Here is a 20649-nt window from a genome sequence, read left to right as displayed (position 1 = left end):
CTCCTTTTACCTTGGGAATGGCTCCCAGGATCTGTGCAAGGGCAGCAGTCTGAGCAGGACTGACCTCACCTGCTGCTCACTCGACACTTACCTGTGTGATGGATCCTTCCTTCAGAGGTCTGGTCAGAGAGATGTCTGGTGTCCGCCTCAGCTCCTCCCGGGGAATCTCATGGATTGACCTTCCTGCTTCTTTCACTGTGGCTACCAGGTCTTCATGGGCTGATTTCATTTTCAGAGGAGTCAGATCGTGAGATCTGACCTTGTAGGCATCAGATAAGTCCCTGGGTGGAGTGTTTTCCCTCTTGAGCTGTTTGGCTTCTCTTCTGAGGTAGTCCTCATGGGCCTCCACATAGGACCGAGGTATTCCTGCAACCCCCAAGCAGACGATGGATGCAGAGGTGACTCCCCAGGCAGACCCTGGACTCCCAGGCCCCGTGCAGATACTCACTTCTAGGGGGTCTCTAGTTAACACATGTAAATCAGGGACTGGTTCCCAACCGAGCCCACAGAGGAGCTACACCACTAATGCAGCTGGTCCACCTCACATCTACCACCACTTTCTGCACCCGTATCACACTGCTTTCAACCTGCTGTTTCACTGACAATTTTGTCTCTGACTTTGGCAGAATTCAGGTCGGTAGAAGCTGAGCAAGACTGAAAATTTCTCCGAGCATAAAGCAGGGACTGCGGATATCTGCAGCTGGACCTTGATGTGCCCATCCCTTGCTTCCTCCTGTCCCACCCCGATGATGAGAACAAGGGGCCATGCATGTGAAATGCTTCCCCAGCCCATGCCCATCCTGTGCTTGCAGGCTTTACCTTGTGTAATTGAGCCTCGCATGTGATGCTGCTCCTTCAGGTTATGGGGACTGTGTCGGTCTGGAGGGATCGCGCGACCCATGAGGCCTGGAAGGGATCCAAGGGGGAAAGTCAGGCTGTGACACAGGAATTAATTTACAATGAATACATGACAGTATTACCAGGGATGCCTGGGACAACAAGGATAAATGCCAACAATTTCTAAATTATTTACTCTACATTCTGGTTTTTCCCCATGCTGGTCAGATGCTGCACTGTTGGGATACCAGGTAACCACTGCCAGAACACTGGCACAGGAAGATGCATCATGTAGACAGGAGATAAGATGAGATCTCCACAGGTCACTAACATTACCCAGGTGAAAGGTTTCATCCAGACCCACCTTCAATGCTGGTAGATAAGGTATCACGGGCTGATAAGCCCCTGCTGATCCTCCCCTCCATCATATCATAGGTCCGCTTAGTTCCTGTGGTCTCATGGGAAGCTCCCGAGCTCCTGCTGTCTTCTTTGGGACACTGAGAAGCAGCAACTCCACCTGTGAGGGGAACACCAAGGAAAAAAAGTGGAAAGTCAGCACAGGCCAAGAGAGGGTGTTTACTGCTGTCTGTGTGCATTGCTGAGGGTCAGATCTCATCCCAGCATCAGCCACCGCTACGCAGTGCCAGAAACATTGCACGGGATTGGCTTCCAGGAAATTCAGCTGGTGTTTTCTCCCCTCCCTTCCTGCCTCAGACTTCAGATCTGTGTCTCCCTCTTGGGTAAGAGCATCCACCCTGTCATGTCCCATTCCCTCTCTCCCTAGTGGGGCCATCCTGTAGGCAGCAGGACAGCCCCGAGCCACTGGGAGCAGCTGCAGTTCCACTGAACTTGGCTCTTTGGGTCTGGGGAGTTTTGGTTTTTTTCCCCTGTTTGTTTTATTTTTGCTAGACACCTACTGTTTGGGATCTTGGCCAGCCTAAACATCTGCTGAGACACTCCCTGGGTGAGAAAATCAGGGAAAATGGAGGAGAATCAAAGCTGAGAACGATTCCTTTGAAACAGCACAGAGCACGCATAGGGACTGGGAGAGATGGACAAAGCAGGACTAGAGTGAGGAGAGAGCACCAACTGCCCTCTGATCCAGGGGGATCAGGCTCCTGGAGCAGGCTCCCTGCAAACAAGCCCTGGACATCTGTCCTGAGCTACAGCCCCACCAGCAGCACAGCCCTGCCTGCGCCAGGCAGCATCATGCCCACCCAGGGCAATGGGCACCCATCATATGCAGTGAGCTGTGAATTCAGCAGCTTCTGATCCAGCTGAATGCCTCGGGTTTATGCCATGAGCTCCAAAGAGGATGTCAGCTAGGAGAGACAAACGCCTCTGCCCATCATCCGTGGCCAGGTTGCCCTTGCCAAGGATTGCCAGTGCCCTGATCCTGTTCTTTGTGGGCAAGGAAGGTGGCTGTACAATCAGAGAAAGCAGGGAAGTTAAAAACATTCCTTCTATTGTGGACAATCAGGAACAAAACTCCTCCTCGGCAAAACCAGTAATTAATAAAATGGGATTATTACAACTTCACACCCACTGCTGGTTTCCGCAGTCAGCACCCACTCAATCCACAAAGTGTTTGGGGCTGTGTGTGGGGAAACAAGAGGGGGTCCGTGCCTGAGCCTTTGCTTCAGCTCCATTTGACAGGAGAAATCCGGGGGTGACATTCAGAATCAGCCAAGCACCATGTGGGTGATGTGCCTGCACCCTGTCATCAAGTCACATCTGTTGCCACCAGCCCTTCTGCAGGAGGGGACGTGCTCCCAGGCACCCTTTGTACCACCGGGAAGCAGGGGGAGGGCGTGAGGGAGAAGAGAGACTAAACAGAAAGGAAACCATTCCAAACCCACGTCCCTTGCCTTGCAGAAGCCATCAGCAATCATATGCAGGATGAGAATAACCAATCTAGCACAATTCAGCTCACACATGCTACAGGATCTCGTCTCATTACAGCTCTTTTATTTTAAGCACCCTCATGACACTAAAGAATTTGCAATTTTTTTTCTGCTTGCCAAAATTCATAATCACCAACAGTTTCAGTTTTTTTATTTAATTTTTTTTTAACTCTTCTGTTCCTGGGCTACTCAGCCTTGCTGGGCTCTAAAGGGGGAAGGAGAGAGGCAGGGCTGCAAGGCTGCAGCAGCTCGTGGGATCACTTGGGATGTGATAAAAGCTATCGAGCATGTAAAAGGCTGCTGGGGAGAGGAAGGAATTAATTCCCCATCTGTGTCCATGGGGAGCAGCATGACAGGTGACGGACACAGGCTGCAGCCAAGGGGACTCGGGCTGGCACAAACAATAGGGGAGAGTTTGGTCTGCAGCTCTCCCTCATGGCCTGGAGAGGGATCCTAGCTCTGGGCATGGACAGCCCTCAGTGCCAGGAGTCCTCCCCATCTCTCCCTAATGCAGCTATTTCTGAGACCAGCCTCGCTCGACCCCCAGCCTGGGCAGAGGTGATTAAAATAGCTTCTTGCACAAACAAGTCCTGAAACACTTCCTGCGTCCTCCCTGGTCCAAGCTTTGCCAACTGTCCCAAAGGGCATCCAGGCACAAGTCTTCCATAGTGACATTTCTTATCTGGGCTAGAGTTGACAGGGGACCCAGGGGGATATGCTATGAGCCAGTTTCCATGTGGCAAGAGAGAGGCACAGCACAGAACCCTGTCCTGAAAGGTCCCTGCAGTCCCAGGACACACACAAAGGTGACATCAGCTGGAGCCTGAGAGTTGTCCCCATGGCCTGACCTGGATCCTCTGCCTCCAGCCCTGGATAAGACAACCCAGCCCATGATGAGGCAAGCTGCCTACACTTGTGGGCATGAGAAAAGGGACTTCTGGGGGACACACTGCCTGCAGCACTGTCCACAGGGCCCAGACTGCCAGGCAGGCTGGAATGGATACTGTGCCCCAGGGAGGGAGGCAGAGGGCTCAGGCAGCACAGTAGCTTGCCAGAGACACCTACTGAGGCAGCCGAGGGTGGGATCAGCTCCTTAATCATCTCTAAACTCAGCTAAGAAGGCACACGAGGACAGCCATCCCTGTGTACACCAAAGCACATACTAGTGCTTTACCCCAAGAGCTGCAGCATCTCTAAGTCACCTCAGCATCTCGAGCTCTTCCTGACTACAGGTGCAAGTCAGCAGAGTCCAGCTCCACAACAGAGATGACCCAGCCCATGGTGAAGGGCAAGAACAGAGCTGTTTCCAGCCTCACTGGAGAGCAACATCTGCTTATCTCCAAGGGGAGGCACTGGGACAACACGCAGAGCAGCTTTGATGGCCAGTGATGTGCTGAGCAGGCACAGAGCAGGCAGGAGCAGCTGGTGACCACCTGCTGGTACCACTAAGGCAGTGAGGAAGAACGTTCCTGTGCTGCGGGGGTCAGGCAGCAGCCAGCACATCCCCAGACAGGCTCCTTGTGGGATGCAGGAATGGCTTCACCACCTCCACCATCTCTAGTTAAACTCACCAGACACTGAGGCTGGGTCCAGGAGGATTCCTGCAGGCAGCCCCATACTGGAAAAGCCTGACAGTGCCCAAGTCAATGCAGGTGAGAATCTGACAGCCAAATAAACCTGTATGCTGAACTTCCTGACTTGCCTCCATCTTGTAGGTTTCTGCATCCACCTTGGCCCAAGAGTTTGGGAGTGCTCTCGTAATGTTTCCAATCAGTCCCCTTCCAGCACGAGGTGCTAGGGATGAAGGTTACACCTTCCTATCTGGTCCTCTCCTCTTCCCTGTTTCCCAAAATCATTGCAACCTTGCCTGCAAACTCTAAGACAAGATAACCACACGGGACAGAGGGACACAGGGCACCAGGGTGGGAAGGGAGAGAAACACTGGAAGCAAAGACATGAAGCTAGACCGTTGTACTTGGTCAGCCTTTCCTCAAACAGCTCCCAAGTCTCACGCACAGTGGCACAAACCCCTGCCCTAAAAAGGCAGAGAGGATTAGGACTTACCCTCGTAGGACAGCACGTGGCCTTTCTTCCCTTCGTAGATGACATGTCCTTTGGGCACGGCATCCTCCCTCGCCTTCTCTGCTCTGCTGGGGCTGTCTTCTCCGATTATCCTGGTAATGGTTCCTTTGTACAGCACTTCTGCCGGGGTGCCCTTGGAAAGCCACCGAGATCCATATTTAACAGTGTCACAACCAATTAAGCAAACGCTGTGCGGGGACAGGCTGTTCCTCGCGGGAAGCTGAGCGCAGGGAGCACACCCGGCCTCCGCTTCCTGGCGCAGCCAACAGAGAGGGACTTGCAGCTTAATTATTGATGAGAATGATAACGAGGAGCGGTAAAAAGGGACGTGATCTGTGTGAGGCTGCTGGGAAGAGGCAGGGGATGAGGACAGCACAGGCCCCCACAACAGCAACTCTCACCCCAGTGTGTTTTGGAGTAAGCTACTTGGCCTGTTCCCTCTCCCCAGGTTTGGGGGACAGGGTTGGTGCTCCCCTGGGGACAGCTTAGTGACAGCAGGCACTACTCCAGCATTAGCTTTTTCCCTGCAGCCTATTTCCCCAGCTTGGCACAGGAGCCACAGAGCTGTCCTGCCCACCCAGGCACATCTGCTGGCAGCAGTGTGACCTTCAGTGAGCTGCCTGCGTGCGGGAGCTGGCGGCTGGCAGCGCGCCCGGGCGAGACGGCAGGCGACAACGAAACCGGTGCCGGAGCAGGTCGGGGAGCAGAGCCTGCCTCAGCTCTCCAACAGGAACAGCAGCAGGCTCCCCACACACACCAGTGTGAACTGAAACCTCTCCTCTGCCACAGGCAGACACAGCTCACAGCACCTGCCCCCTGAATCCCCTTCAAAACACATGGAGCTGGATGTCCCCGAGGAGTCGCTGGTGACCCGTCCCCTTCTGCCACTGTGACCCATCAACCTATCATCCCAGTTGCCAACTGGGAACAGCCACCATGGGGTGACAGTCCCCTTTCCCCATCTCTGGGAAGGCACAGAGATGCTCTCAGAGCAACACTCCTGACTGACACCTGTCTAGCTCATGAAACCCCAGCAAGCCCTGGGACTGATGCCTGGGGAAGCCTTGGGGATGTGATGCCCTTGTGGCACTCAGGCTCTTTCCCCACCCCTGCCTGGGGGTGCCCCTGCTGTTTACCAAGCCCTCAGAGTAGCAGCAGTCCCCAAAAGCCAGGACATGCCAGCATGTGGGTTCAGTGCCCTGGTCATTCACCCTTCCAGTGTATCTGGGCACCTGGTAATGGCTCTCCCAGCCACAGGTGAGTCACAGATATGCTCCAAGGGGATGTGAAAGCAAGTGATCACAGATGGCTTCAGAGCAGAGAGCATATATTCAAGATCTGCTTCCTGTGAACTGGATGACTAATCTGAGATCAGGTATCAGCTCTAGTACCAAGAGCTGCTGCCAGAACAGGGGGCTCCTCCCCAGCAGGAGCGGAGGGATGCAGGCTGCTGGGCCAGCAGGAGAGCCAGGCAATGCCCTGGGTCTGGGCTTGATACCTTAATCCCAAGCCAAACAAAGCAATCTGGATGGATTCATTAGCCGGCTGGATTCATTAACTGGACGCAAAACTGGATGTTGAGTGTCTCAACAAACTCCGCTGATCTCCTGAACTGGCACATGGTGCTCAATGTCCTTCACGCCCACCCACTGCTGCCCACAGCTGCTGCAGGAGCGTCTGAGAGGATGGAGCAAGTGTTTGCTCTGATTATTTACAGCCCCTGAGCACCCCTCCTGGCAGTTGTTGGACAGAGGGCACCAGGCAAGCTAAGCCTTTGCTCTGGGCCAGGACTCAGGACCAGGTCCCCAGGGCCAAAGCAAACACGGTCATCCTCCTTGAAGAAGACAGGCAAAAACTGAAAGCTTGAATGTCTTTAAATATCTGAATGATGGCCAGATAAAATCCCCACGGGAAACAAGATTTTTCTTTTAATGCTCTCCGCTCTGTTACCAGATGAGCAATAACTCACACTGCGAGAAACTATCGCCCGCTTGCCAGCTGCTCTTCTGAAGATGGATGGTGGAGATTAAGGCCAAAGTATCTTCCTGCTGAAGAGCCTTTGGGCAGGACCCCCAGCACAGCAGGCTCAGCCCTGGCACAAGCTCTCACTACCTCACCTGCCCCTCACTGCCTCCTCCCTCCTCCACCTGGCCCGGGCTCTCCACCCATCACCTTTGCTCTGCTCCACTTTCTTGCCTTGGCAAGATGATCTTGCCAGAGTCATTTGCAGCTGCTTTTGCCTCTGTTCTTGATAGCTACAAAAGGCAAAGCTGGGTTTAAAGGTGTTGTAAGGCCGCATTGCTGCTTGCTGGGCTCTGCTCTTCTGCAATCTCCACTCATGGGACACAGCTTGTGCCATCCCAAGTGGGGGCTGTTTGCAGACCTCTCTGAGAGGCTCCATGGGGTGGGAGCATCACAGAGCTGTTGCAAAGCCTTGTCCTGCACACCCAGTGTGTCCCACAAACCCCCAGTGCCCATGTCCAGCACCCAGGGGAGACAAGGGACCTACATGTGTGATGGACCCTCGGTAGGTGATGGGCGACTCCGGTGGGGGTCTGGATGTGGGTGTTCCTTTGGTGATGCTTCCTCCCGAGGCAGAGCTGAGGGAAGTACCTGTAGGACACAAAACCTGTGAGCTGGGGGCTGGATTTGCTGTTCAGCACAAAACCCGTGAGACTGACACTACTAAGTGCAGGATTTGACACAGTCTCTGTGGTACCGGAGGGGACACCCTCCAAGAGCTGTCAAGTGTTCAATCCCAAGCCTTGCAGAACCCTTTGTATCAAGTCTCTTGAGAAACCCATCCCTGTGAGTGTGGGGTGAAGAGGAGGTAAAATGTAGGTATTTTGAGGCTCTCAGTTCCCTGCTGTCTTTGTGAAGGTGCTGGGCAGGTTTACGAGCCTGGAAGAAAGCACAGGATGGCTCAGCCTCTCCTGATGCAATCAGAGCAGATCTGTGGTGAGATGCAGCTCAGGGTGGCTTGAGTTCATTCACACAGATCTGTCCTGGGTTGGAGCCAGCCCACCACACTCAGCCTCCTGGCTTGTCTCACTGGGGGTGGGTTCACAAGCCAGAAACCTTTGCATTTATTTTCTTCTGCCAGGTTAATAGGGAAAGAAACCCATGAGGGCTGTATTTAACCAAAATGGGGTCCCTGTCCAGCTGCAGCATCAACAATAAAAAGCATGAAAATACCAATTAATGTGATTTAAACAGGTCTTGCTTTGTCTTAAGGAACAGATTTTTCAGGTGCCCCTTGAACACAAAACCCCCACCAGAATCAGTGCCTGAGGCCCTGATTTGGGGAGGTAGAGAAAGGAGACAAAGAGACCCCTTTGGCTGGGCACAATACCAGAAGTCAAACCTGAGATCACCAGGGCAGCTGCAGCCAGTGTGGCATTCCTCAGGCTTGGCAGTGCCAGCACCCCTCCCTCCCCACAGATGGGTCCTCACCCCGCAGGATGGAGCCCTCCTGGGATGGCTGCAGAACCAGACTTTCTGGCTGGCTGGCCTGGCTTCTAGGAGAAAGTTGTTCCTGCTTTACTCCAGGAAAAGGCACTAGAAAACATGAACCATGTATCAGCATAGGTGCAGAACACAGGACCACAGCTCCTGGTTGTGCCAAACTGGAGGCAGCACCCTCTGGGCACTTTTGCCTTTCCCAACTCTTTGGGATGGGCTTCCCCAGAGAAGATCCTTTGCCCTGGCACTGCCCACACCAGGACCAGAACTGACACTGAAAATCCTGTGCTGGTTTATAGCAGGATCCACACACAGTGGGAAGCAGAGCTCGTATCTCTCCTCCCCAGCGTCGATCCCTCACCCATTCTCTCCTGCTGTTAAGAAAAGCTTCCGAATCTGCAGACTAAACACTTTCTTTGTTCACTTCAGGCTATTTACTCTTCATCCTACCAGCCTGGGGAGCAACAATATATTTCCTTCCTTCGATCACAGTATTACCTGAAGGGTATTTATAGGCTGGGAAGTGTCCCTGACCAAGTTGTTGTTTTCCTATACCGAACAAATTTAGCTCCCTGTGTTTCTGCTCCCCTGATGGACTAATCCTTTCATCCTCTTAGCAGTTCTCTCTCTGCTCCCTTGTTGTGCCCCGTGCTCCTCCTTTCCCCTACGCTCTGGCAAGCTCACTCCCTCCTGCTCTCAGAGCATGTGAGAAACATCCTGTCTCCCAATCCCTTACCCAGTTTCTTGGGATCCATGGTTAGTGGCAGGCCCATGGTGATGGAACCAACAGGGACCTTGGCGTGCTCGGGGCTGTAGGGTGTGTGGAGCTGGATGGGCATTCCCTGTGGGGAAAGAGGAGAGGTCAGGAGCAACTGATGGTCCCTGTGAGGCACCTCCACCACTCACACTATCAATGGCCTACCTGGGAAATGGATCCGACGGATCTCTCCAGCACTGAGGGGTGCTTGGCGGAGGAGATGAGGGGAGGAGGGTTGGAGATGCTGGCTAATCTCTGCAGCCCTGAGCGAGAGCTCTCATGCAGGTTGAGTGGGATGGGGTGTCCTGTGAGGAGAACACAAATGTCAGTGACACTGAGGGCAGGCAGGGGGGCTGCAGCCAGCAGAGAGCAAAGGGGGCATGGGAGGGAGCAGGCTGTGACCTGGCTGGCTGTGAGCCTGCATGGGGCTCCAAGTCACACAGGTCATTTTGGAAAGGACTGGAATATTTTACATTACTGCCTTGTCCCCTCTGCAGCCAGAGGATGAGCTGTGCCTGACCTGTCTGCCCTCCAGCCAGAGAGGACAGCACACAGTGAGGGATAAAACCTGTCTGACTTTGTACCCACACTGCTCTGTGACAAACCACATCCCTACACCTGCCCCAGCCAGAGCTGGGATGCACACCTGACCACCCTGGGGCCTTTAAAAAGCCCAACTTGTGATACTGGCTGTAAGCACAGCCTCTGTGCTCAGTCCCAGGTCAGGCAAGGGAGGGCACACACCATGCAGCCAGTGGGTTTTACTTGCCTGGTGGGTTATACTGGAACAAGTGGGGCTCTGCCTGGGGAGAAGTTTTGATCACATCCCGGGGATAGGACAGAACAGGGGGCCAGCACGAGGCAGCCATCGACTCGGCACTCAGCTTCTGAGCCTCTGCAATGGCTGAGAAATGCACGGACTTTTCTGCAAAAGACACAGAAAGAAACTGCATGGTCAGTGGCCAACATGGGCGAGGGGTCCCTGTGAGCACGGGCAGGGAAGCAAGAGCCAGCTCCAAGCTCAGGAGATGGCTTCAGTTCAGTCCAACTTGGCCATGAGGTGAGTGCTGAACTCCCCAACCAAGCTAAAATGAAAAAAGCTCAGTTCCACCACCTGGATTTGACAGCATTTATTTTACTCAGATTTAAAGTGTGGTGGGATGTCTGTGCTGGTGACTCTGCTGGTGTTCACTGACTGCAGGAAGCTCCATGGACCTGGTGCCATCCCACCTCACCCAGGAGAGATGGCATTTGGCATTCACCTGGTCACAGAGGCCAGCTCCCTGCCAGAACCTGGCCATTAGTGCATTGCTCCTGGGCAGTTCCTGCCTGTGCCCACAGCTCCCCATCATCCCAGCATGGTAGGGCTGGAGGATTAATGATGATGCTGCCAAATCCTCCCCGGAGGTTAAAGCCAAGAAGCAGCAATGTTGGCATCCCTTTGGTGCACGGGGGACATCCAGAGGGCACCAGCTCCCTGGTGACTACACTGTGGTGTGCAGCTGGGCACGGGGCACCTGCAGAGCCCCAGCCCACTGCCAGGACCACTACAATGCCAGCACACCACGGACAGGCTCGTCCCCACATCACACAGAGATGTGAAAGCTCAGCTGCTCTTGAAGGCTGGCTATAAACCATTTGTAGGCTGTGGGAAGAGGCCAGAAATAATGGCATCACCTTCTCAGACAGTAAGGGAGTAACACAGGGATGTTCTCTGAGCACATGGGACAAGCACGCTGGTAGAGACTGTCAAAGGCAAATGAAGATGGAGACAGGCTCTGTGGAACAACCACATGTGGGAAATGAGGGAGGCTCAGTGGTCCTCTGCGAGGCACAGGCTAGGGGCAGGAAAGCTTCCTGAAATTACCTAGTTCAGGGCATCCTGGGTACCAGGCTGGGTACATCCTGGCTATAAAAACGCTGATGGGAAGCCAAGAAGAGCTTAATGATGGAGAAGCTGAGCTGAGGACACCTGAACCCTGCCATGTGCTGGAAGATGCTGAGGAAAAGAGAGGCTTCATTTGCACCAGCTCTATGCCAAGTGCATCCTCACGCTTGGCTAAGCAGACGGATGAGACAGCCTTTTCTGCATGGATTAGAGGCAGGTTTGGTAGGATTTGCTTGTAATCAATAAACACTTCATTTTGCACTGCCCTTCCTCCCCAGATCCACCTGTGTAATGTTTGCATTGACCAGAAATTAGAAACTGGGCAGTAAACAATAGCAATCACAAATGAACCCAGCCTTTAACCATCAATTTTTGATAAAAATAGATGCTGAATCCTGCTAAGCCTAATAATAGGGCAAGTAGATTATCAGAGGCCCAATTTAATGAGGCTTTACTACATTATCGTTATTAATGCTCAGGGTACTCAGAAGCTGGGAGATTATTCTTGTCTGCTTCAGTGAGAGAAGAAATCCATTCTGGGCACACAGAGCTGTGCAGGCACTCGCACCTCTGCAGCCTGGTGGGACCAGACTTTGACTGTGGCCTCTTCTGTCGCCATGTAGGATCCCAGAGAGGATCCCTTCATCCTGCAAACAGAGGGGAATACAGGCACATCCTCCTCACTAATGGAGAGTCTCTGGCACATCCAACACTCCCTTATCTTCTCCCCTTCAGCTCAGCCCCAGCTCTACTTGCGTGGGGGCAAACAGCACTGGGATCTCCCAGCTGAAGATGCTCCCTGACGCCAAGGCACTGTCAGCCAAGGCTGCATGCAACCTGGATGGCTCCTGGAGAGCCTCATCTTCCTCCCCTCCCCGTGGGAGCCATCCCCTCCCCTGCGAGCCTCTCCAGCCTGTGAAATGTGGCCAGCTCCTAATTGCCCCCGCATTAGAGGGTGGCTATAACTCAGCCAGCTTTTGATAAAATAGCACTTACACGGGGAAGAGAGAGTTCCTATTACCGTTTATCAAGTCCCTGGAATGGGAGCGAAGGAGTCAGAGTTTATATGATCCGTCATCCAAATTAATGCTCTTGGCTCCCCATCGCCTCCAAAGGCCAAATGAAACACAACTAAATCAACACAAAAACACACTGCTGGCGCTGCAACCGCCCAGCGATAACCAAAGATACGCCCGACGGCAACTCGGCACTGGGGAAAGGATCCGTCTGCCTGTCGGGGAGATCCAGGCAGGGCTGCCCAGCCCCGTGAGTAGCAGCTCCTCTTGGAAGGCAGGGCAGTGCTCAGGAAGGTATGGCTGGCTGGCTGGCCACCCTCCAAGCTGATACAGAGGCAGCCAGTGGCTGCGAGGCAGCCAACGCCTCGGCCAGGATGTGTGCAAGACTTGGCTTTGAAGTGGATCCAGAGCAGCGTCAAGGATGTTGATCTCCGGAGTGGTTGCAGGAGTTCAAGCTCTCTTATCGACCCAGGGAGCAACAGGAGTACCTGCTCTGGTGGAGTCAGTCCCTTGCTGAGAGGTGGCACAGAGCTGCTCTCCAGAGGGCTCTGTAGGCTCTGCTGGACTCACCCTTTGAGCTCCATGCCATGTGGCAGCATGATGTCTGCAGGTTGGATGCTTGCCACTTCACTGGGAAGCCTCAGAGAGCAGGGGAGGGAAGGGATGCACACAGATTTGCCAGGATTATCTGGCTATCTCCCTTCTAACCCCTGACCCACAGCCAGGACGTGTTCCAAGAGGCAGAGACAGAACTGAGACAGTGCCTGAGTCCATACTTGAATTGAAACCAGGGCTTTGGGGGGTTGATGTCTCCCCTTGAGGTGACTCATCACAAACCTGCTGCTTTTCAAAAGGGAGATGCATTCCCATCACGAACAGAGGAGAGCAGCCTAGGTCTCCCTGGGGTCCACATGAATTCCAGACCCACTGTGGCACCCAGCACAGACGAACAGTCACACAGGATTTGGAGAGCACACAGCTGGAGCCCAAGACCTGCTGAGATGTTTGCAGGGAATACAGGGAGGCATAATTACTTTCATTAACATGAAAGATTCAGAGCTGCACAGAGGAGAGAATAAAGTGCTTCATATTACCAGTGCTTTGCAGAGAACAAAGCAACAAAAGATCCACCTGGATAACAGATCCTTGTATTTGAAAATGGTCCCAGCAGGCCAGAGTGGAGTGGGTGACTTCAACCCTTAAACCCTGCCTTGTACCTCATACCCACTAATCTACCTCACCTCCTCATCCTCCTGTGGCCAGGAGGAAGCTGGAGATGCAGCACTGGGACATGGGTGATGCAAAGCTCCAGGCTGGAGTGCTGGCTGAGGCTCCCAGCTCACAAGGAAGCTGAGCAGTGCAGCATCAGATCTGCACAGGAGATCAAACCTGATTACCTGCCACTGCGGGGAGAAGAGCTGGAGGGGAACTGTTCCACCTGGGCAGCAAACAGGAGCACAGCAGGATAAGATCTACTGGAAATGGGACTTCACAGGTGGCAACACCACAACTTAGGGGAAACTCCCTTTCTTGCAAGGTGAGCAGTCACCTTCCTTGCTTATATGCAAAACATGCTGAAGGTGTAATGCACACATGGTACTATTTATTGTTTGAAAAAATTGTGGCCAAGTGCCAGCAACCAATTCTTCTTGCAAGCACATCCTTCTGTCCGGAGGGACATGACAGCTTGAGGAATAACTACCTGGCCTGGACACTGCAGAGCAGGCTGCTAAAATCCTGGCTGCCCCTGGCTGATCTAGTGCAGTGATTTTCCAGCAAAGACCACAGCCCAAGTCCAGTGCCTCCTCAGTGCAGTCTCCTCTTCCATGCACAAGCAGGTCATTTTTGCAGCTGCACCCATTCCTGCTCAGGATCCAGCACTGGTGGACATTGCACCCATTCCTGGCTCCTGACTGTGCCATTGGTGACAGCCTCTCACTTTCCTTAACAACTGAGCCATGGACTGGCTATGAGGGGCAGGGACACAGACTCCAAACTGGAACAGACTCTAACACTCAGATTAAAAACACATTTAGAGGATGGTCTCATCAGGACTTCCCGTCTCTCCTTAACCTTGATCCCCAGGTGATCAAGCTAATAATGTTTCAGATGCACTACGGTGGGAACCTCTGAATTGCTCATTAGGCAGCCAAACCACATCAGAGCTATTCCGGGGAGAAAGCACTGGGAATCTTTACAGGAACCTTTGGACTCCGAGTCACAGTATTAGCATTGATTTTAAATGAAATAATGGTCCCCGCTGTGCATTAAAAGCATTCTTTATAGAAAACCAGCAAGGTAGAAAAGAGCCATTGTACCCAGAGCCTTGGCATGCCTCCAGGCCCCTCTGCTCTCTGGTGAATGGCAGACACTAATAAAGGCAATCTTCACCTCCTCAGCACTCCACACTGCCCGGCGTTTGCTGTGGGCTCAATGAGACATCGTGTACTGTCTAATGAACATGGGAAATTAGCCATGCCTCTCTCGTCCTGCCTCAAGATGCTATTAAAGGGCTTTCAGGGGTCGAAACAAGCTTTCACCTAAGAGAGGGAAAGCTGCTGGCCGGGTACAGCTGCACACGGATGAACACACACACAGCCTTACCTTCCTTGTCACCAACAGCGGGGCTCCGGCTCTTCCCCCTGGGACTGCTGCTGGGCTGCTGCTGCTCCTTCTCAGCCTGCTGCTGCTGGGACTGGGAGAGCTTGCTCGGGGGCACGTCCTCTCGGGCAGACTCGTGGGCTTTTGTGATCTGCTGCTGGTAGAGAGCCAAGGCATGGGGAGGCACCTGAGGCTTCGCGCTTCCACTCTGCAATACCCCCTCTGAGAAACCTTCCGAAATCTGCAAAGCAGTAAGAGTTGGTGACATTCATCATGTGCTGATGACATTCATAACAATCTTGAAGACATCAGGAGTTATGAGAAGCCCCTGCCCCACACTATCCTAGCAGAGACCAAACAGGGCTTCAAACCTCACTAGCCGCAGGAGTTTAAAAAAGCCCAAGACAAAGAGCACCAGCTCTGTGCTGGCAATACTACAGGAAAGAGTCAGACTTGTACAACACCTCTAATCTAGAGTTATGTGCTTGTAGCTTTTGCCAGAAGTCAGAAGTTTTTGCAGCAGCCACATCTTAAGCTGCAATATGGAAACTGGAAGAACATCAGGAATGGGTCCTACCTGAGCATGCAAACCCCAAAGCAGTGATTTCCTCCCTGCCCACCCAGTGATGACCCTGGAGATATCAGGATGCTTCTTCTCACAGCCCAAGCCATTATATCAGTACTTTCAGTGCATGGCTACTGGGCAGTCAAAAAATGGAGACCAAGCAAAGCTCCTGGGTAAGGAAGGTGATATCCTTCAAGCACGAGATGAAGTGCAGGGCTGGGAAGGTACACTCTTTCTTTTTAAAGCAATGGGAGGCAGCAGTCATGTGGCAATGAGAAGCTTTTTCTGTCCAGACCTCCCACGATTTTCTGATAAAAGAGCTCAAGAGACATCCAAATGCTGCTGGCAGAGCTGCTCCAGCAGCTGGGAACACGCTCTGCACAGGGAGCACCTTGCCTGGCCAGGGGCTCACACCGCCCAGGCACAGCTCTATGTGGACCAGAGGCCATCCTCAGGGATTAGCACATCCTTGCAAGCCTGACACACACCACAGAGCCCAGTGGGAGAGCATGCACAAGGCACAGGCTGTGCTCCCAGTCCTGGCCCTCTCCAGCAGGACACTCACAATGGGAGGGATGGCAGCAGCTCTCTGCTTCAGCTGTTTCAGGTCCAGTGGCTTCTGCGGCGAGGAGTTGAGCCTGGTGTCACTGGCAGTGTTGAGCAGGCTGGGCCGGGGAGACAGCAACCTGGAACCAAAACACAACTGTCACCTATGGACAGGCTCAATGGCCCACGGCTCCCCCACACCCTGCACCCCTGTTTTGTGCTGCCAAACCCAGAGGACATCCTCTGCATCAGAGAGGAGCGTGCTGGACTGCTGCTCGCTGCTGGGAATCTGGGCTCAAAGACAACCCCCATGGGACTACATGTTCAAACAAAACCCTTATGTCTGGCTCAAGAGGCTCTTGAGCCCGCTTTCCCCTCATCCCCAAGCTATTTCTAGCAAATCTGCTGTTGTCCAGAATAAATCTGAGGGAAAGTGGACTCCAGAGCTGGGTGTTATGGAGCGAGGGAACCTACTCAGATTTCACCTGGACATCATGCTACCCTCCAGAGCTCAGATGTAGGGCTTATCCAGGGCTGGAGATCAGCTTCATGCTCTTCTTCAAGCAATGCCTTTTATCAAGGTGCTAAAGCCAGGGCAAGGCACCATGTGCAGGCAACTCAGGCCTTTGGGTCACTTGAAAGACGAGAGGCTGGATTTGGACGGGATTTGGTATTCAGCAGCCCAGCAGCTGTGCAGCCCTGCACCCTCACCACTTGCTCTTCCCCCTGGCTGTTTGAGCTGCCTGCTAGACACTCAGCCAGCAGTGCAGAGCCCCTGTGCAAACATAGGGGACATCCCCATGGTGCCACCAAAATGGTGTGGGATGGAGGGGTGCAAAGTCCGTGGGTCAAACCTTCAGCGTGTCCAGCTCTGAGCTTATGCTGAGATCTCAGAGACCACATCTTCCCAGGCCATCTCTGCTCTCCCTCCCTCCTGACTCGAATTTGTTGAAGCTAGTTCATAGTTTTCAAGCTTTACAGCTTGATTTGTTTATTTTAGCTGTTATTTCAGTGTTCTCTTCAGCCTATAAATTTCAAGGTCATTCCATGCTCACCCTTGGATGAATAAACAAGTGTGGCGGGGCCATGTGTGGGGAATAAACTCATAATGGTGCTGGGACTGCCCCAGTCCTAGCTCTGCACAGTGTGTGCCATCAGAGGGGAAGGGAACCCACCTCCACATTGGGACCAGGGTTAGGCATCCAGGGGGAACCAACCAAGGGACAGCAAATTTGAACTCTTCCCTAAATAATCCAAATGATGTCTGCCTGTGGAGCCACATGGGTGTTGTGAAACCACACTCCTGGAAGGCTGCAATGCCCCAAAATCTGCAGAGGCACAAGGCTGGAGACAAGGGCACCCAGCACTTGTTCCCGAGACCTTCACGCCAGGCTGAGCTGTGGAACTGCCACCCCAGCAGCTGCTTCGTGCACTCGGTGGTGCTTGAAGAGGTACATTTAAGCACCCTTAAAGTCCCTTTAAGCACTCTTGAGATCTTCAGGTTTCCTGAAGCCCTCAAGATCCTGATGCTTCGGAAGCCAAAGTCAGTATTAAATTCATCAATATGCAAATTGCCTAATTTATTACGTCCCTCCCAGCAGATCTTGCGCCAGACAATGGGATGTCTGTTGGATGCTTTGCTCTGGAAGTCACCGTATGAACAATTCTTGGCATCTCTTATCCACCTGCTCCCAACGCAGCGCCTCCCAAACCCAAGGAGCAGTGCCTTAAGATGGCTGATGGCATTGGGAAGGATGGGAAAAAGTCAGAGCAGGAACGGGCTGGCAGGCTCACAGCTGAGCCTCAGCAGCGTGGAAATGTCCCGTCCCAGGCATGAAGCTTTGGGGATGACCATGACACTGCACTTCCCATACTCTTTCTCCTTCTGCCATGGAGATAGATAGGGACTAATTTAACTTCCAACTGATCTAAAACACTGACACATGACCCAGCCAAACATGATTCCATAGTAGCTATGCAAAGACAGCCGCTACCAGATCTCCACAATGGGCTCCCCTAAGCCAGACACGTGGCCTGGCAGAGTCCCTGCACCCACAGCTGAGCCAGCAATGGGATGTGCAGCACGGGGATGGTCGGTGCAGGTGTCTCCTCACCGTGCTGCAGGTCTGCAGCAGTAGATGCGTGTGGCCTCCCTCACAAGTCCCCATCTGGCGTGACCTCCTGCTGAACCACATCTTGGCTGTGCTCACAGCAGCCCTCCCGCAGCCCTCACTGCACAGAACCACAGACAACCAGCTGCCTCCTTCAGCTCGGATGAGTTAAGGCTGCGCCTCCTCAATCCTGGACATGTCTTTTCTGGTGTGAACTGCAGCAGGACCAAAAAAAGGCTGCCCCTACTCTGAACCCTTTCCTTTCTCACCGCGGGGACACCCCAGCCACCCTCTGTCCTCTTCTGGGAGATGCCGGGGACAGCTTGATGCTTTCACAAGCGCAGGGAAGAGCACCCACGCCCCGCTGGCGCTGGGTGGGTGGGCGAGCATCGGGTGATGCGGTGATGGGGCGGCTCACGCGGCAGCCCGGTCCTGCTCAGCGCGAGTCACGCTGCGGCAGCGCGGCTGTGCCAACGCCCGCGGGCCAGCAGCCCTCGGCCCACAGGGAAGGCAAGGGAGCAAAGCTACACCTGGGAAGGGCACCGAGCTCCCAGTCGGTGCCAAAAGCTCTGATCAACCCTGTGGGTGATTCTGGATTGGGAAGCGCCCGATGCCAGCGTCAGCTGCAGCCTTCCCATGCCAGCAGGCTCTGCTGTCGCCCGCGCCTCATCACCACACCGGGTAAGAGGAGTGGCCCGGGAGCTGCGGGACGCCTGTTAAATGTTTTAATATTCCTGGAAGCTGGGAACTGTTTGACAAGCGAGATAGGAGCTGACTCAGCGAGGAGCCGTGATGGAAAAGTCGTTCCCAAGACGACTCTTTGCTCCTTTGCTGTTGAGAAGTTGGTACAAGCCACTGCTGCCCTGCTTTCGGTTGGGTTAATGTTAAACTGGAGGACAGTCCTGCTGGCCTCACTCTCCCTTACTGGGAGATTTTCTCCTGTCTGGGAAGCAGGGGAGGGTGGGGAGGGGTGGTGCTGGACTTTGGCCATTGTTGAAGAGGAGCACTGCAGCCGAGAGGCCTCAGCCTTGCCATGGGGCCAGGGCCAGCAGCACCCACATCAACCCTTGGCGCTGCCAGCCCTTAGCAGAGAAGGGCTGCAGCCCAGAGGATGCTCCTGCACCAGCAGCGCTCATCCACTGGCTCCTCCATCAATCACAGGGGAAGCACAGAGGCCATTTGGAGCCCTGGGATATGCAACAGCTCCCTCCAAGACTTCATCCCACCACTTTACTTTTTCAATAACCCCATCCACAGGGCTGCACGAAGCCTGCCCAGCCTGGCAGCACCCATGTTGCTGCCAAACTGCTCCCTGCGAGCCCAAGGAAGGCTTGCACAACACTGGATGCAGGATGCTGGATGCCAGCCTTCAGTCCCTGTCCAGCTCTGGGTCAAGGAGGGACTACTGCCCCGATATACAATGGCAGGGGGTACACAGGAGTCCTACCTGGCCCAGGAGCCATCATAAAATTCAGTGCTACAAAGATGTGTGCATTCACACGTATTCTGAAAAAACGGAAAACCCTCTCTGCATCTGTGAGGCTCCTGGGTGGGGAGGGCCCTGTGGGAAAAGCTAGGAGGGGAGCAGGATGTTTCTCCAAGGAGGAGGCCAGTGTTTCTCCTCCCTGTCCCAAGAGCCATCCATGAAGGGTCTGAGGCACTCTTGGCTGCCAGGCCTAGGGGTGGGTGGAGGGCTCGGGACTGCAGTGGCTCAGGTGAAGGCCCACTGGCATGGCCCCAGGAAAGCTCACACAGACCACATTCTCCTGCTTTTATGGCCAGGATGGCTATTGCCAACTCAGACAGAAACCAACCGCCAACTCCTGCCAATGCCAACTCAGACAGAAACCACTCCCAACCCCGGATGCTGGCAAACCAGCACAGCTCCACTGTCCCTGAGAGCACATCCCGCTCCATTCCATCACCCAGACTGGCAGCTGCCACCAGCAGATGTAGTGGCACTGCACCCAACATCTGCCCACGGCCATGTCCCAGATGCACCCATACATTGGGACATCACACTGCTTGTTGCGTCATAATGGCCAAAGGGCTAGGGGCACATGGGGACACAGCTGGGAAGTCCCTTTGCCTGGGGGAGCGCCTGAGCGGTGATATTCCCAAGGAGGAGCTCACAAAGCACTCACGGGCACTGTGACACAAAGTGGAAAAGCTCATCTGGTCCTTGGGCCATGCCCTTGTCCCCCAGTCCCCCTGCTCCTACCTGCTCTTGTCCACAGCATCCTGCTCATCCATCTCGTCTGCGCTGCAGGTCGCGCTGGAGTCGCTGTCGGGGTTCACCCCGGGGCCTTTACTGCCCTTATGGCTCTCCTTCTTCTCGGCCTTGGGCGTCCCCTCCGTCCCTGCCGTCCCCGCGCTGCTGATGCTGCTTTCCACCTTCTGGTCATTCCCCTTGTCCTTCTCCTGGCTCTCTTCGCTCTCCTCCTTCTTCACCTCGCTCTTGCAGGGCTCCTCGCTCACCTTCTCCTCCGGCTCCTCCGTTTTCACCACGTCCACCACCAGGTCCTCCGGCACCTTCTCCTCGGTGCTGGGTGGCTCCGGAGCTGTCTCCGGCGGGGGGCTGCAAGCAGGAGCAGGGTTGGTTGGAGGAGCAGGGGGAGCGTCGGGGGGTGCTGGAGCCTCTTCCCACTTGACTGCCGGTTCTGTGCCGGCGTCACCTCCCGGCCCGGGTGGTGCCTTGGCCCCGTTTTCGCCTCCTTCTTTGGCTTCGGGCCTTGGCGAGGGAATGCTCTCGGTGTCGGAGCTGTTATTTACTGCAGCTGAGAAAAGGGAAGAAATAAAAATAAGGATCAGCCTGAGATTCTTGCTTCCCATATCACTGCCTCCACCCCCTCCCTTGGGAAGAGAACGCCCTCGTTCCTC

General features: G+C 54.1%; 1 protein-coding gene across 1 annotated transcript in view; it reads right to left on the bottom strand.

Annotated features, from left to right (window-relative positions):
* The window catches only part of NCOR2 (nuclear receptor corepressor 2), a 156726-nt gene that overhangs the window by 17549 nt on the left and 118528 nt on the right, over window positions 1-20649 (bottom strand). The window contains exons 20-31 of the mRNA XM_062504674.1: window positions 19991-20546; window positions 15678-15798; window positions 14551-14788; window positions 9812-9967; window positions 9208-9347; window positions 9022-9127; window positions 8277-8381; window positions 7333-7436; window positions 4806-4956; window positions 1202-1354; window positions 820-906; window positions 92-366 (exon numbers count right to left, since the gene is read on the bottom strand). Of these exons, the coding sequence (XP_062360658.1) occupies window positions 92-366; window positions 820-906; window positions 1202-1354; window positions 4806-4956; window positions 7333-7436; window positions 8277-8381; window positions 9022-9127; window positions 9208-9347; window positions 9812-9967; window positions 14551-14788; window positions 15678-15798; window positions 19991-20546 (2192 nt within the window). The remainder of the gene's footprint in view (window positions 1-91; window positions 367-819; window positions 907-1201; window positions 1355-4805; window positions 4957-7332; window positions 7437-8276; window positions 8382-9021; window positions 9128-9207; window positions 9348-9811; window positions 9968-14550; window positions 14789-15677; window positions 15799-19990; window positions 20547-20649) is intronic.

Source organism: Cinclus cinclus, chromosome 17 (assembly GCF_963662255.1).
Source record: "Cinclus cinclus chromosome 17, bCinCin1.1, whole genome shotgun sequence".
Classification (NCBI taxonomy): domain Eukaryota; kingdom Metazoa; phylum Chordata; class Aves; order Passeriformes; family Cinclidae; genus Cinclus; species Cinclus cinclus.
The sequence above is the reverse complement of the archived record's forward strand: the minus strand, read 5'-3'. Positions and strand labels throughout refer to the sequence as shown.